The sequence below is a fragment of the Phodopus roborovskii genome, unplaced genomic scaffold, assembly GCF_943737965.1.
Source record: "Phodopus roborovskii unplaced genomic scaffold, PHOROB, whole genome shotgun sequence".
Lineage (NCBI taxonomy): Eukaryota > Metazoa > Chordata > Mammalia > Rodentia > Cricetidae > Phodopus > Phodopus roborovskii.
This window is the reverse complement of record NW_026125554.1, coordinates 1256506-1272977: the sequence shown is the minus strand read 5'-3', so window position 1 is coordinate 1272977 and position 16472 is coordinate 1256506. Positions and strand designations below refer to the sequence as shown.

At 52.9% G+C, this 16472-nt stretch overlaps 1 protein-coding gene across 2 annotated transcripts; it reads right to left on the bottom strand.

Moving 5' to 3' along the window:
- Positions 1–2381: 2381 nt before the first annotated feature.
- On the bottom strand, positions 2382–16274 carry Btbd2 (BTB domain containing 2). Of its 2 annotated transcripts, none has more exons than XM_051177356.1 (9): positions 15868–16274; positions 7346–7465; positions 6482–6638; positions 5847–5952; positions 4900–5097; positions 4337–4547; positions 4054–4141; positions 3676–3822; positions 2382–3552 (listed from the first exon to the last, which is right to left on the bottom strand). In XM_051177356.1, the coding sequence occupies exons 1-9, from the start codon at positions 16266–16268 to the stop codon at positions 3391–3393; spliced, it is 1590 nt and encodes a 529-aa protein (XP_051033313.1). In that variant the 5' UTR covers positions 16269–16274; the 3' UTR covers positions 2382–3390. The 2 variants fall into 2 exon arrangements, with proteins under 2 accessions (XP_051033313.1, XP_051033314.1); XM_051177357.1 differs by having other exon boundaries at positions 4337–4529.
- Positions 16275–16472: the final 198 nt, after the last annotated feature.

Here is a 16472-nt window from a genome sequence, read left to right as displayed (position 1 = left end):
GCACTGGCTCATTAGACCAGGCTGGCCTAGAACTCACCGAGATCTGCCTGCCTCTGCCTCCTGAGTGCTGGGATTAAAAGTGTGCACCACCCAGCAATATAAATGTTTTTTTAAAAAGTTATTTTATGTCTATGGGTATCTTGTATGTAATGCACCAGGAAGCCAGAACAAGTTGTTGGATCTCCTGAGACTGGAGATACAGTTGTGAGCTATCATCTGGATGCTGGGCTTTGAAACTGTCCTCTGGAAGAGCAGCCAGCACTCTTAATCACTGAGCCATCTCCCCAGTCCACAAATATAAATATTTATTTATTCTTTTTGGTTTTTCTACAGGGTTTCTCTGTGGCTTTGGAGGCTGTCCTGGCTGCCCTCTTGTAGACCAGGCTGGTCTCAAACTCACAGAGATCCTCCTACCCCTGCCTCCCAAGTGCTGGGATTAAAGGCGTGCACCACCAACGCCCAGCCACAAATACAAATTTTAAGAAACAAAAAGCTGAGTAGTGATGGCCCATGCCTTTAATATGAGCACTCAGGAGGCAGAGACAGGCGGATCTCAGAGTTCCAGGCCAGTCTGGTCTACAGAACAAGTTCCAGGACAGGCTCCAAAGCTACAGAGAAACCCTGTAGAAAAACCAAAAAGAATAAATAAATATTTATATTTGTGGACTGGGGAGATGGCTCAGTGATTAACAGTGCTGGCTGCTCTTCCAGAGGACAGTTTCTCAGGAGAAAAAAAAAAAAAAAAAAAAGTGGCTGCTTTAAGTGCTCTTCCTAATGCCTTTCTCTGCATGAGCCACTTGCTATTCTCCAGTGAGTTCCCAGTGTGTCCTCAGTGAGGCTGAGTGGATGACAGTACTGGGCTGAGCTGCTAGAGTGCAGCTAAGGGGCTGGAGAGAGGGTGTGTCACCTGGAAACAAGCTAGAGTCATTTGGGAAGAGGAATCTCAATTGAGAAAATGTCCACACCAAATTGTCCTCTGGGCAACTGATGGATGCTGGCAGTGTCGTTCCAGGCAGGTGGTCCAGGATCGGCAATCCTTGAAGAGCATTCAGGGTTTCTCCTGGCTCCTGGCCTGACTTCCCTCAGTAATGGACTGTAGCTGTGAGCTAAAAGGAATTGACTCCTTTTCTTCTCAAACTGAGTTGGTCATGATGTTTATCACAGCAACAGAAGCCCTAAGCCAATACCAAGCCATTGGACTTCAGATCTCCAGAGTCCACATGAAGCTGGACAGGAACCTGGCCTAAAGCTTGCAGGTTAGCTAGTGTGCTGCCCACAGTAGCAAACAAGAGACCTTGACTCAAAGTGGAAGGCAAGACAGCCCAGGTTGAACCCTGACCCCCCCCACACACACACACACACACACACACACACACACACACACACGCATGCACACACAATACACCCAGCCTTGGGTGCTTTGTCATAGCAAGAGAAAACAAAATAAAGACTCCTATGTGTTTGTGTGGCTGGCTGGGGAAGAGTACACATCCCATAGGTGTACAATATTCTCTTCTACTGTGGGATCTGCAGCTCAGACTCAGGTGGCCAGGCTGGATAGCGTCCTTTGCCTGCTGAGGTGTCTTGCAGGAGCTTTCTTTTATTTTGTCCTCACCTCCTCTTCACATTTTGGTGTTTTAGTCATAATGTTTTTGTTCTATTTTTTTCTTTGCTTGGGTTTTTTGTTTGTTCCTAGACAGGGTTTCTCTGTAGCTTTGCAGGCTGTACAGGACAGAACTCGCTCAGTAGACCAGGCTGGCCTTGAACTCACAAAGATCCACCTACCTCTGCTTCCTGAGTGCTAAGATTAAAGGTGGATCTTTTCACCACTGCCCTGCAAAAGATTCACCATCTATCTATCCATTTAGATTTTTTGAGACAGAACTCTGTGTACTCCTAGCTGTCTTGGAACTTGATTTGTAGACCAGGCTAGCCTCAAGCTCAGAGCTCCACCTGCCTCTCCCTCCTGAGTACTGGGGTTAAAGGTGTGCACCACCACTGCCCAGCCTACTTTTATCATCTTAAATCATGCATTTGTGTGTGCAGAGCCCAGACTCGGTGGGAGCTGCTGAACTGGAGGCACAAGTGGTTGTGAGCCACTCAACATGGGTGCTGGGAACCCAGGTCCTCTGCAAGAGCAGCGGGTGCTCTCAACCACTGAACCCTCTCTTCAGTGGTCATGTATCCCAGCCTAGCCCAGAACTCTAGACCCTCCAGCCTCTGCCTCCTAGGTGCTGAGATGACAGTTCCCTTTTCAGAGCCTTGGCTTTTGCTGTAACCTGGCTCCCTGCCTCTGCTCTTTTGGGGATACTAGGAAGGTATTCTTAGGGACAACATTGTTAGCCACTTCCCAGCCCTTAGAGGATGTGGCACTCGGTGGATCAAGATGTTTTATGTTTCTTTCCTTTATTAAAAAAAATCATTTGGGGACACAGTGTGCAGGGCTCACCTCCCATGGCTTTGGGGAGGACATGGGTGCTGGGCAGGAGGTCACAGGTATGGAGGCATGAGGGAGAGGGGCCCCAGACAGGGGACTGCGCCTCCTAGGGCATCAGTGGACAGGGAACCTGGTGGCCTTAAGAAGGCCAGGGCTGTGATTTGCACAGGGTGTTCTGTGGTACCCTGGGTGCCACAGCAGGCCAGCTGGGGGCCCAGTGCATCTGGATGGGGCTTGAGCTGCTGCTCCAGCCCTGCAGGCTCAGAGCTGAGCTCTGCTGGCCACACCTGGGAGGAGCAGATCCACAGAGGCTGGGTGGTGATGGCCTCGTACTAACCCTGCGGGAGGAGCAGGAGCAGTGGCCCACATTTCACCCACCCTGGGGCAGAGTTTCCAGCAAGGCACATCAGCCCCCATCAGAGGCTGCTCAGGACTGACTGACCATTGCCCTGCACATGCACATGCCCAGTAGGCCAGGGCTTCAGGTGGCCTCGGTGTACACAGGTCAGGCCCTGGGTCCCCAGGGAGCAGCAGAGAACAAAGGAACATGAAACCCGAACCATCGGCTGGAGGACAGGCCTGAGCACTGGCTCAAATGCATTGCAGTGTGCAGTTAAAGAGAACGGACGAGTGGTGCCGTAGCACCCTGAGCACAGAGCTGGCCTTCCGTCCTGAGCTGCAGGATAGGGAGCAGAATGGCAACCCAGACTCCCAAGCCACTGCCCTCAGCCCCAACAGCTGTCCATACAGGATCAGGCCCGCTCTGCCCAAGACTGAGGGATTGTCTTGGCAAGGCCCAGCCCATGGACCAACCAACTCCCCAGTGCCTTGGGGTGTGGGGGGGGTCACACTTGTCACTGTGGACACAAGGCAGCCCCTTCCATGATGATGAGGGAAGTGGCAGGGAGGGAAGCTGGCCTGGGCTGGCAAGGGTGACCTGGGTGAAGAATGGCCTAGGTATAGAAGATGACTTCAGGGATCTGCCCATCCTCCACAGACGTGCCATTGTTGTTCCCGGCCGCATAACAGAAGGTGAAGCAGGTCTTAGCTCCTGTGGTGGGCGACTCATGAGTCACCTTGCGTAGGCCTTTAGTGCCATAGTGAGAGTCTGGGCCCTGGCGGGGAGTGGGAGGCACAGCAGTGAGGGTGGGAAGCTCTCAGACTTTGGGGAGATAACAAGGGACACCCACAGCCGGGAGGGGCGGAGGACAGTGTCCTCGGATGCATGTGGCCCCCACCTTGAGCGTGGCGCAGGCAGTGTAGTTCACATTGGGCAGGACCTCCACTGGCTCCTTGAACATAACACGGAAAGTGCTGGCGGAGCCATCGCAGCTGAAACCAGTGTCGTTCTGGCCGAGGACGGTGTTGCTGTCTGTGTGGATGATCTGGGGAAGCAAGGCTGCTTAGCAAACCGGGACTACAGCAGGGTACTGATGAAGGTTTGTGGGTGGGAGCTGTGGGCATGGTCTCAAGGAGAGTGGATGTGGTGTGGTCATGGTGAGGTCTAATAGGACAAGATGTGGTATGAGTGGAGATAGGCACAGGGGACCACTATGGGCGTGGCCAGAAGGCTGGCAGGGTGGACCTGTGTGGCATGGGCAAGGCTGGTAGTGTACCTGGATGTTCACTTGATAGTCAGTGGGCCCATGGATGGATCCGTAGAGTCCAAAGCCTACCACAAAGATGCGCTTATTGACAGAGAACCTGCAGAAGGAATTAGGTGGCAGATGGATGACGCCCTGGGCCCATTAAGGTGAGCAACTAGAGCAGCCACGGAGAGCCAGACAACTTAGAGCTAGGGAGAGGGCACACAAAACCCTGCCCATTCAGGACCATGCAAAGTGCCTGTTGCCCCTTCCTTCCCAAGCCACCTCCCCACCTGGGGTCTTGAGGTCCCACCTGATTCGGTCACTGGTGCCACTGTAGCCCCAGCGGCTTTCCACCTGCTGGAACCGGTTGATGCTGCATTCCTTGCCTCGAAGGCAGCACCGGGGCCTGTCAATGAATTCCACTCGAGGCTTGGGGTTGACAGTAAAGTGCAGGAACAGGCTGACTACCTCTCGGTCCACCAGGATGCCGGACTGTGCTGGGCCTGTGGGCAGAGGGCTGGCTGACAGCAGGAAGGGAAGGCAGACTCAGGGCCTGCCCCTCAGGCTGGGACATATGTCCTTTCTGGTATCCACCACAATGTCTTCTGCCTGACACTCTGAGCTGGCAGACACCCACTTGTGTGGATCCCTCTGGAGCCCAGCTGTGGAACACCCTTGCTTCATATTGAGCCGGTGACCCTGCCTGTCCATGTACCGGGATACCAATTGAGCCCTAGCCAGATGAATCCTGAGTGGTGGATAGGACATGACCCCAAGATGTAGAAACACTAGGGTCCTAGGGCATGTTCCCAAGTAGGCCTGACAGACATGTGCATGGAGGGTGTCACGGCACCAGCTGTGCAAGTCTGTTACCTGCAGCAAACTCCTCGATGGTCATTAAGGGGAACCGGATGAGACCCAGGGCCTTGCCTAGCACCTTCCTCTTGTTCTCTGGTGTCACCTGAAGTTGTTGCCGTTGACACTCAGCATCAGACCAGCGCACTACAGCATTGAATAGACGAACCTCACGGATGCCCAGAGTATCACGCTCCAGCACTGCCACCAGCGTGTCTGTGGCAGAGAGAAGCTGTGAGCCCTGGTGCCCTGTAACCACATGGGCTATGTGTAGACCAACCCCAAAAAAGAACCACCTCATAGCCAGGGCTTGGCAGCTGTGACCCTCTGTCCATGATTATCAAGTTTTATTGACATATGGCCTTCCTTAGGCACTGCCTGCTTCTCTCCCTCTTTCCCTCCTTCCCTCCCTCCCTTCCACAGTCTCATGTAGTCCAGAATGGCCTTGAAATCACTAGGTAGCTGAGATGGCCTTGAACCCCTGGCCATCCTGTCTCTACCTCTTGAATGCTGAGGTTACAGGCTTGGCGAGTGCTAGGAAAGCAGTCTACTGATTGAGCTAAGTCCCAGTCCTCTTTCTTTTGGAGACAGGGTCTCATTCTACAACCTAGACAGACCCAGAACTCATAGCAATCCTTCTGCCTCAGCCTCCTGAGGGGTAACTGAGATCATAGGAGAGCATTCCCACATCCTGTGACTATGTCCTCTGGCTCTGACCTCACAGAGCCCTTCCAAGGCATGTGTACATGTTCCTTTGGAGGGCCCGGTGGTCTCTCTAGGCAGGGATAACACTGATCCCAGAATGGTAGGCCAAGTTCTCTGTCACAGGCCAAGCCCCGCTACCAAGCCCTTCTCTATCTGTTTCAGCCAGGCCCACCATGTCCTGTCATCTTCAAACCAGAATCTCCAACCTGACCCAAGCCCAGCACGATCCTTGAGTCTGAGACCTACTGGCCCTGACTCACCCAGGTCAATGTCAGTGAAGCCCTCGGCAGCGATGGCATCGGCTGTGTTTTTGTCTATGCTCTCCAGGCACAGGCTGGCTAGCTGCGGCTCATCAAAGAGCCGAGCCTGGACAGAGATGGGGAAGGTCAGTGCTCATCACAGAGCCCCACATCTGCACACACCCCTCATGAATACACAAAATGAGAACGATAGTAGAGGAGCCAGGTGTGGAGGACACACACCTGTCACCCCAGATCTGAGGTTGAGACAGAAGGGTCAGGAGTGTGGAGCAGCCTAGCTACCGAGCCAGACTGTCTCAGAGGAGAAAGCAACAACAACAAAAAAAGCCAGGCAGAGGTGGCTCACACAAGTAATCCCAGCACAGGGAGGCAGAGGCAGGCAGATCTCTGTTAATTCAGGCCAGCCTGGTCTACAGAGTGAGTTCCAGAACAGCTGGGGCTACACAGTGAGATCTCATCACCAAAAACAAAAACAACCCCTTCCCCCACCCCCACCCCGGAAAAAAAAAAAAAAAAACTACAAAAAAGAAAGTAGACAGTAGCTGAGAACACCTGGCAGCAGCCTCGAGGGCACACAGGCACAAGCACACACCCCACACATCAGTCATCACTGGACACCCAGCGACCACACCCACCTGTGTGAGCAGCATGAAGGCATTGTCAGCCCGCAGGTGCTTCTTCAGGAACTCCACACAGTGCGCCTCGAGTGCAGGCACTGCATACTTCTTGGCGGTGTACAGCGTGGTCATCACCGTCTCAGGCCCGATTTGTACTTCATCTGAATACAGGAACCTGAGCCGGAGACATGGGCTGTGAGACCATCTAGGGACTGCACATACACCAGACCTGGCCAAGCATTGCATGTCTGAGAAGGGCTGCTCAGCACCTTCCAGAACGGACACAATCAATACCTCCTGCCCTGGGGATGCCTCTCAGTAAGGCCAGGCTGTCATCCATGAGATGTCCATGCACAGGTCACCCTAGGCCAAACCTGGGGTGCCACTCACAGCAGGGCCTATGAGCCTGTGGCCAAGTTTAGGCTATCATGGGTAAATCACAGAAAACCACACTGACCTCAGGCACTCATTGGTCAGGGCAGCATAAGTGCTCACACCGCACAGCACACTGCCCATTCTTGGAGATGGGCTGTTTCAAAACTATAACAAAGTTAAGTCTTCTTTAAAGGATTAAAAAAATATCATTTATGTGAGCTCTACATGAGTTTATGCATGCCATGTAAGTATGGCCCCGAAGAGGCCACAGGGTATTGGATCCCCCTGGAGCTGGCAACCCCCTGCCCGGGGTTATAGGGTTGCTAAACCATCTCTCCAGCCCCTAAAACATTCTGAAAAAATTTTCTGAAGGATGACCTCTCTTCTCTGGGTGTGTTCTAGAATATTCTGCTCTGTACCAGATGTACAGCAGCCTGTCTTCTGGCTTTTCATACTCTACCCCATATTCAAGCACTTTGCTGTAATCACAAGGATCTGGAAACTTACTTGAGCAGTGCCAGGAAGGCAGCAGGCTCCACGTCAGGCAACTCAATCTCAGTGGATGTGGTAGCCATTCCACCATTGAACATAGCATCAAAGACAGCACTGCCCACGGCCAGCACAAACCTGAGCCAGAACCAGAAGAGAGGGTGCTTGTCCGTTAGTCTTGCTGGCCCAGGCCAGCCAGAGTACCCGTCACACCCACCTGCAGAGACTCGGAGCAACCCTGGTAGAGGCCTTGTTGGCCTCAGATCCTTGTAGAAGGAATCGGAAGGAGGAGGCTGTAGAGGGGCCAGCATGTCACAGTTGTTTATGCACATGCCTGCTCACTCTTCCTTCCCCACATTCCCTCGCTCATTCCTTCATTTGTTCACTTGGCCCTTCCTCCTCTCATCCCTGTCCATTCCCTTCCTCAACACTCCGGGCCACAGTAACAGTCATGGGGATCTGACCCTCACAAGGGAATGCAGACTGGACCCCAGGGGCTGGACAGCCTAGGTCTGGGACCACAGTTGGGGAAGGGCATTAGGGCTTGGGGAACAGCAGGGACAGGGAAGAGCCTTAGGAACCTGTGGTGAGTAATGAAAAGCAAAGGGGTCATGTGACTGCCATGACCGCTCCAGCTGGTGCAGTGTGGGTGGGCCAGGACAAGGAGGGCACGATGGCAGTGACGGCTTGGAACACAGCTCATGTTCTAGTGGGGAAAACAGCCATGGGGCAGCCCAGCTCGGACTCCCAGCAGGCACCTCCGGACATGCAGATGGGCCATGAACCATGAGCAAGACAGAACTAGCAACCACAACAGAACCACTGCTGAAGCTGGACAGTCTGCCACCCTCCATAGAACCTAGGACCTATCATACCTGTGGATGCACCCTCTCTGGAGGCCCCTTTCCGACTCACTAGCCCATCCCATGGGTCATGTGAGCCTCACCAGCCACATGGGGTCAAAGTCCCATCCTGCCCAGAGTCTGACCATTGCTGTCTGTTACACTGGACATGGATCAGACCGGGCACCACCATGACCCAGGTAGCAACCCAGCACACCTAAAGCCTCTCTTGGGAACTGACCCTCCCAAATGGAATTAGCTGAGACTAATCACAGAGGAAGCAGGGAGGCAGGCACCTTCAGGAGGGAAGCATGAGCAGACATACAGAGAAAGAACTGACAGCTGGCTGACATGCCCTGTCACCTCAGTTATGCAGGAACCAAAGCACGACAGGAGTTCAGGGCAACCTAGGCAACTCAGTAAGACCTTGTCTGAAAAAATAAAAAAAGGAAAAGACTCAGAGATGGAGCCCCGGCTAGAATCCCCCAGTGAGGGGCTGGGGGTGTGGTCAGGGGTGGAGCCCTGCCTAGAATTCCCCCAGTGAAGGGGTGTGTGGTCATGGTGTAGGACCCCTGCTTAGAATCCCCCAATGAGGGGATGGAGCATTGCTCAGCAATTCAGCACCCATCTAGCATGTGCATACCTATAGACTTCACGCCCATCACTGCAAAGCCAAAGTGGAGATGGTTGAGGAAAAACTGAGGCAAACACTGGTGTTCAGATAGTCAGAATGGACGCATCTGGGGGCCTTGGAAAGAGTGTAACTGGCCGGACCAGGGTCTTGGCTCTGAGGTTTTAGTCAGAGCCCTGCAGTCTACATTCTAGCTCCTGTCCACCCCACCCCACCCCCATCCTGATCCAGGTGGAGGTTGGGAACCCTGAATGCTTGTCACAGCAGAGGCTCTCCGGCTCCAGGCCCACGCAGCAGTAAGCCAGAAATAACTTCCCTGCCTGCGCCTCTTCTTTCTGTTTAGGAAGCATCCTGTCCCCACAGGGAAGCCTCCACCAACCACGCAAAAGCCAAAATCAGAAACTCAGGCACCCAGATGCACGGGCATAGCCATAGCCACCTGACACAGATGCTCGCACCTGGCCCTACATGACTCACAGTAATGGAGCAACCTATCCCAGAGGAGACACCAGAAACTGCTTGTCCCCACCTCCATTCTCCCAGCAACCAATCTTTCCCTGTACACTTTTGTTGTCCACTATGGCTTCTGTAGCTCTTTGTAGGAGACAGGAACACACATGAATGCCAAAACATACTCAGATGTTCCCAGGAGCCAAAGGTGGGAACAGCTCATAATACACCAAGTGTGATCAGACATTCAGCATGTCTACACACTGGAGTACCACACAGCCATGAACAGGAACAAGGCTACATCATACATCCCAGAGAATGGAAAATGGAGACAGCATGCTCAGTGAGGGAACCAGAGGACAGGGAGGACGCACAGGCTACTGCTGGGAAGACGATTCATGCTGGACAGTAGTGCTACTGCACACTAAGTCAGTGGGCGCCATCTCCGTGATCCATGCTTTGGTGCAATTGAAAGGTGAATTGGGGACTGGTTAAGACCACAAGCCACTCCTGCAAAAAGCCAAGTTCAGCTCCCAGCACCCATGTTGGGCACTCGAAGCCAGCTTCAGGGACCCAATAACTGGACTCTTCCGGCTGGCACACTCGCCAGGTATAGACACACAGGCATAGGCACATGAACACCTGTATGAACACATGCATGAGACACACACGCACATATAAACACATGTACAAACACATATACACATATGAACACACAAGCACACACAATTAAAATACATCTTCTGCCATTGTTTCAAATGGGATCTCACCACATAGCCTGAGCTAGCCTTGAACTCAAGATCCTCCTGCCTCAGTCTCACTGTTGGGATCATAAACCTGCACCACTACACACAGTGCAAGGCCAGGAACCTTAAAGATGGATCAGCTCACTGTGAACTTGGACATCCTCATCCTGTACCAGGAGTACACAGCAAGGCAAATGATGAGGCTAGTATAAGTACATCAATGCCCAAAAGCTGGAGCTGGGGAGGGCTGAGGACTCCATAGGTAAGAAGGGCATGTGTTCAAATCCTATTACACATGGATAACCTCATACAGTATGGCCACACCTTTAACCCCAGCACTCAAAGGTAGAGGCAGGTGGACCTCTGTGGGTCCAGGCCAGCCTGGTCTACACAGTACAACGCTGCCTCAAAAAAAAAAAAAATTTTTTTTTTGTTTTCTTTAGGCAAAACTATGTAGCTCAGGCTAAACCTAAATCCCCAATATTCCAACTCAAAATGACAGGTGTTGAAAATGGAGGGACTAGGGGCTGGAGAGATGGCTCAGCAGTTAAGAGCACTGGCTGCTCTTCCAGAGGTCCTGAGTTCAATTCCCAGCACCCACATGGTGACTCAATCATCTGTAATGAGATCTGGTGTCCTCTTCTGGCATGCAGTCACATGCAGGCAGAACACTAAATACATAATAAATAAATCTTAAAAAAAAAAAAAGAAAGAAAATGGAGGGACTATATTATTTATTTACTTGTGAAGAGTCACACTGCTGAGTTCAAGGCCAGCCTGGTCTACAGAGCAAGATCTAGGAAAGCCAGGGCCACACAAAGAAATCCTGTCTTGTAAAAACAAAAACCTGGCTAGCTGCCAGGTATTGGTGGCACCTGCCTTTAATCCCAGCACTCAGGAGGCAGAGGTAAGTGGATCTTTGTGAGTTTGAGGGCAGCCTGGTCCACAGAGCGAGCTCCAGGACAGGATCCAAAGCCACAGAAAAACCCTGTCTCAAAACAAAAACAAAAAACCTGGCTACATGAATTCACTAGGTAGACTAGACTGGCCTAGAACTCATAGCAATCCAACTGCCTCTGCCTTCTAAGTGCTAGGTTTAAAGGCTTGAGCCACCACTGCCAACTATGAAGAGAATTGTAAGAGAATACAATAAATAATGTTTTCCCAACTTACATGGATGGACTGCTAAGAAGGATAAATGGGTTAGGCAGGGCTGGAGAGATGTTTCAGGGGTTAGGAGCACTGGCTGCTCTGGCAAAGGTCTCGGGCTCAATCCCCAGCAACCATATGGCAGCTCACAACTGTCTGTTAACTCCAGTTCCAAGGACTCTGGTAACTTCTCACTGACATACATGCAGGCAAAACACCAATGAACACAAAACAAACAAATAAAACATTAAATAAGTAAGTAAATAGGCCAGGCATGGAAACACACGCCTGTCATCCCAGGCCCCAGGAGCCTGAGGCAGAAGAATTGTGGTGAGCTGCAGGCCAGCCTGGGCTACACAGCAAGATGTAGTCTCAAAAAACAAAATGAAACAAAAGCACACAAAGGTGATGGGGTGTGGAATGGCTGGGTGTTTGGTGAGGCTCCAGGCCCTGAACTCCATGGTCAGCTCAGTCAGAAGGTACCAGACACACAGACAAACTGAAGCAAGACAGTCTGTCCAAAGTAAGAAATCTGCCCACAAGGAGGAGGGCAGCAGACGGCTTCAGGAGGGACCCTCAGGGGCTTCAGAGGATCCACGCACCCAGAGGACAAGCATCCTAGGCAGAGGCTCTGCCCACTGGTCCCCAAGCTGATCCAGGTGGCTTCAGAAGCCCCGTGGCAAGGTGGTGTGGAATCTGTGGATGGCCCCTCTGAAACTGCCAAAGGAGCAGGGCATGGAGGCGCAGGCCTATCATCCCAGCACTGAGGCCGTCGAGGCCGGAGGACCGCAACAGTTTCAAGACAGCCTGAGCTACTGCGGGCTTCCAGGCCAGCCTGTCTAAAAAACAAACAACAACAACAAAAACATTAGGACAGGCACTCAATTGCCAGAACCCAGGCTCAGTGAGTGAAGTGCTTGCTGGCAGACTGAGCCCTGGCTTCCGCGAATGGTGGAGTACATGTACCATCCCAGCATGGGGAGGTAGAGGAAGGAGGATCAAGAGTTCAAGGTCATTCTTGGCTACATAGCATTCAAGACCAGTCTTGGTTACATGAGACCCTGTCAAAACAAAAGCAAGTGGCAGGAGGGTATGGTTCAGTGGTTAGTGCACTGGCTGCTCTTCCACAGGACCCGAATTCAGTTCCCAGCAGCCACACATCAGCTCACAACCAGCTGTTACTCCAGTTCTAGGGGAACTAATGCCCTCTTCTGGCCTCTGGGGGCATTGCATGCACATAGTACACAGACATTCATGCAGGCAAACACCTTGTACACATAAAAATAAATAATAAAGCTGGGTGATGGTGGCCATGCCTTTACTCCCAGCATTTGGGAGGCAGAGGCAGGCTGGTCTCTGTGAGTTTCAGGCCAGCCTGGTCTACAAGAGCTAGTTTCAGGACAGGTTCCAATGCTACACAGAGAAACCCTTCCTCAAAAAAAACAAACAAAAATCCAGCTAAATACACACACACACACACACACATACACACACACAGAGAGAGAGAGAGAGAGAGAGAGAGAGAGAGAGAGAGAGGGAGAGAGAGAGAGAGAGAGAGCTGTACCCACCCTCAAAGCTCCTCCTGCCTATGGATATAGCCAAGTTGAACAGTTGCTATGGAGTCAATATAACTGGCCAAAACATTTTTTTTCCTCCAGTCTTGGGCTTGAACCCTAGACCTTGCACATCACAGACAAGTGTTCTCCCAGTGAGCTACAGCCAACCCCAGCTGAAAACTCTTGATGTTTGGCCCTTTCAATGGATTTGCTAGCCAAGTCAATACTGGGTATCTACCATGATCACGTTCTTCTTTCTCTACCGAGACAGGGTGTCTCACTGAACCCCAAGCCTACCAATCCCAGGCTCTGGCCTGCCAGGCTTCTCCAAACATCCCCTATCTTCACAGCTGTCTATCTGGCTTTTATGTGGATGCAAACACTTCATCCACTGAACTGTCTCTCCAATTCCTGTTTTGTTTGTTTTGTAGATAGGGTCCCATGAGTTTAGGCTGCCCTAAAACTCAGTAGTTAGCCAAGAATGCACTCCAGATATCCTCCTGCCTCAGCCTCCAGAGAGCTGGGTGACAGGCATGCACCACTCAGCTTGCCACTCTGATTCTCTGGGTGGCCTGAGATGTCACACAGCTTTCCTCTAATGTCAGTCCATGTACCCAACTAGGACCCCAATCAGCATAAGACCCTAGTGTTCCTCTAGGCTGACAGATTTCCCTAACATTTGTCATTTGTGACCTTGACAGAGGCCCAGCCAGGTACTGCTCCTGATCTCACTACAGTAGGTTTTTATCTGTTCTGTGGTCACAGAGTGGCCAGAAACCACAGGAACTTGGGAGGTTCAGGGTATGCCTCAGTGGAGAGTTTGTCTACCACACAGATCCTCAGGCCCCAAAACTAAGGAATAGAAGAGTACTACAGGGTCCTGAAGACCACATCCTGGAACCCAGGTCTGCGCAGTCTATGGAGGGCCTCTGGGAGGACCTTCCTACCTTTCCCAGGTTGGAAGCGGCTGCTCTTTAATCTCTCCCTTTCCTTTGAAATTATGGGCACATGAGTACAAGTGCCTTCAGAGACCAGAAGCTCCAGAATCCCAGGAACAAGAGCTACAAGCTGTTTCAAGGCATCACGGTAGCTGCAGACAATTGAAGCTATTTGCCCTCTGCAAAACACATACACTCAACCACTGAGCCATCTGTCCAGCCTCCAATGAGCCAGGGTAGGCAGGTGAGCCACAACCCCAGCCCCTCACTGGGGGAGTCCAGGGGCCTCCACTCCTGAGCCACACCCCAAGTCTTCAATTTACTTTTTTTTTCTTTTTGATCATTGTTTTTGTTTGTTTTTTGAGGCTGTTCTGGAGTTTGCTATAGGTTTTGGATTCAGAGCTCCACCTGCCTCTTCTTCCCAAATGCTAGACTAAGGGGGAGTGCCACCATACCTGGCTCTTTTTCCTTTTTCTGACAGGATCTCCTAGGTTGCCAGAGTGGATCTGGAATTTGCAGTTCCCTGACTCAGCCAAAAGGTAGCTGATCTCATGGCCTGCATTGCCACACATATTGTTTTCCTACTCCATACTTTCAGCCATTTGTCCATATTGTCACCTACAATGGTGGTGGGTGGGAGTCAGGCCCAAGGATGCCACCACTGACAGAAGATCACATGTCCCCACCCTACAGCAACCAGTAGACTCCAATTGAACCACAAGGGACAGTCACAAGCATACCCCAGCAGCCCCAGACAGGGTTGTGAGTCTACGCAGGCATGGAAACTGAGGCCCAGAGAGCTCAAGATGGGGGAGCCTTTCTGATGCTGCACAAGTCCGGCCATCGACCTCTCAGCCACCAGCCACAGTGCCATGCCCTCCACTGCCCACCCTACCATCTGCCAAGCCCCTCTTCTCTGCAAGCTCCATGGGGGGTCATGGTACCCATCAATCTTCTTGTTCTGTCCTTGCTGCTTCTCACACACTAAGTCCTCTAAACTCTGCCCCCTCCCCCAGCACTCCAACAGGAGACGGCTTTTCTCCTTCCCAGGGTTCTATGTTCCCCACTGTGTCACCAAGCCTGAGGAACTATCACAAGTGTGCCAATGTGCCCAGACACCATCAGCAGGTAGTGAGGTAGTATCTGGGAACACTTGAAAGTCCAATCCTTTTTAAGGCTGTGCAGGACCCTTGCCCACTCCCAAAGTGTTCAGTGGGGCCATGAATTAGATTTCTCTGTGAGGTCTAGGGGGACTGGCTCAGACAGGCAGAGAATCCAAGGCAGGAAGAATGAGAGGCAAGAGCAAGGGGTACGTACACAGGGAAGCACGGCGAGCATCTTTGGGGAAGATATCCTGAGGTCAGTTGGTAAGAGGCACAAACACAGGGTGTGAGGATGGTAGGGTAAGGAGGGGATGGGAGGTTCCTAGGAAATTGGACAAGTCAGAGAACAAGGAGTGGTGGGGGTGGCTGGAGGGTCCCCGGAGCAAGAAGCGTCCTAGATGGAGGGTCAGGAGCAGGACCTGAGGACCACGTCCAAGAAAGGCAGGACCCAATATGGGAGTCCAGTAGTGTGGGTTCCCTGTGTTCAGGAACTGGACTGTGATGTATGGGTATCTGAGAACTAGGTTCAGGAGACAGTTACAGGAATGCCAAGACACAAAGCCCGAAGTTTTAGCCTCAGGGTGTCTTGGGGTGACACAAGGTCTGGGTGATTACAGTCTGAGGTACATGGTCCTGGGTGGATTGCAGGTTTTTGGGGTACAGTGTTGTAGGTACAAGGTCTGGGGTGCCGAATCTAGGGATAAAGGATCTGGATGCAGTCCAGTGTCTTGAGATTAAGATTGGGTTGCAGGGCCCAAAGTTTGATTGCAGGATTTAGGGTTCAGGACATGGGGATGCAGGGTCTGGATAGGAGGGTGCAGGGTCTGAGGTACACATCCTAGGTATTTCAAGGTCTCGGTTGCAGGGTTCTAGAGTTCATGGGGAGCAGGGTCCAGATGAGGTTCAGAATCCAGGAGGGGAACAGGATGGGGGTGCAGGGTCTGGGTAGGATACAGGGTTTGGAGTGCAGGGTCCAGGTGGGGTGCAGGATATGTGATGCACGGTCCTGGGTAGGGTGCAGGATTCCAGGACGCTGGTTCCTGGGGTGCAGGGTCCGGGTGGGGTTCAGGGTCCAGGGGTGCAGGGTCTAGGGTTGCAGGGACCGGGCGCGTCCCGGCGGCCCACCTGTGCGCAGGGACGCGCTGCGAGCTGAGCCCCTTGCCCACCAGGAAGTGCACGTCGCACAGCACCTCGTTGTTGAAGAGGAAGGCGAAGCGCTCCTGCACCGTGGGTTTGGTGGCCTGCCAGTTGTACACGGGCTCGCGCAGCAGCGCGCCCGGGCCCGCGTCGTCGCGCTCGTCACCCACGGCCGGCGCATCCGGCCCGGGCCCGGGTGGGGGGGACGGAGGTGGCGGCGGCCCCGGAGCGCAGGCGGCGGCGTTGCCGGGGGCCGCGGCGGCATTGGCGCTGGGCCCCAGACCGCCTGTGCCAGGTCCTACCCCCGGCGGGCACGACGCGCGCCCGCTGCCGCCGGCCGCCATCTTGTCGCTGCGGCGCGGGGGCGGGGCTACGGAGGGCGTGGTCATGTGGGCGGGGCTTCAGGACGGCGGAACCTGAAAGGCGCGAGGAAAGATGGCTGAGGGGCGGGGCTCCGGGGAGGCGGGGCCTGCGAGGAGGAAGAGGAGAAGGGAAAGAGGGAGGAGCTGATGGGCAGCCAGGGAGGAGGGAGAAAGGGCAACGCTAAGAAGGGGTGGGGCATGCAGAGGGAGCACGAGAGGAGGGGGAAGAGG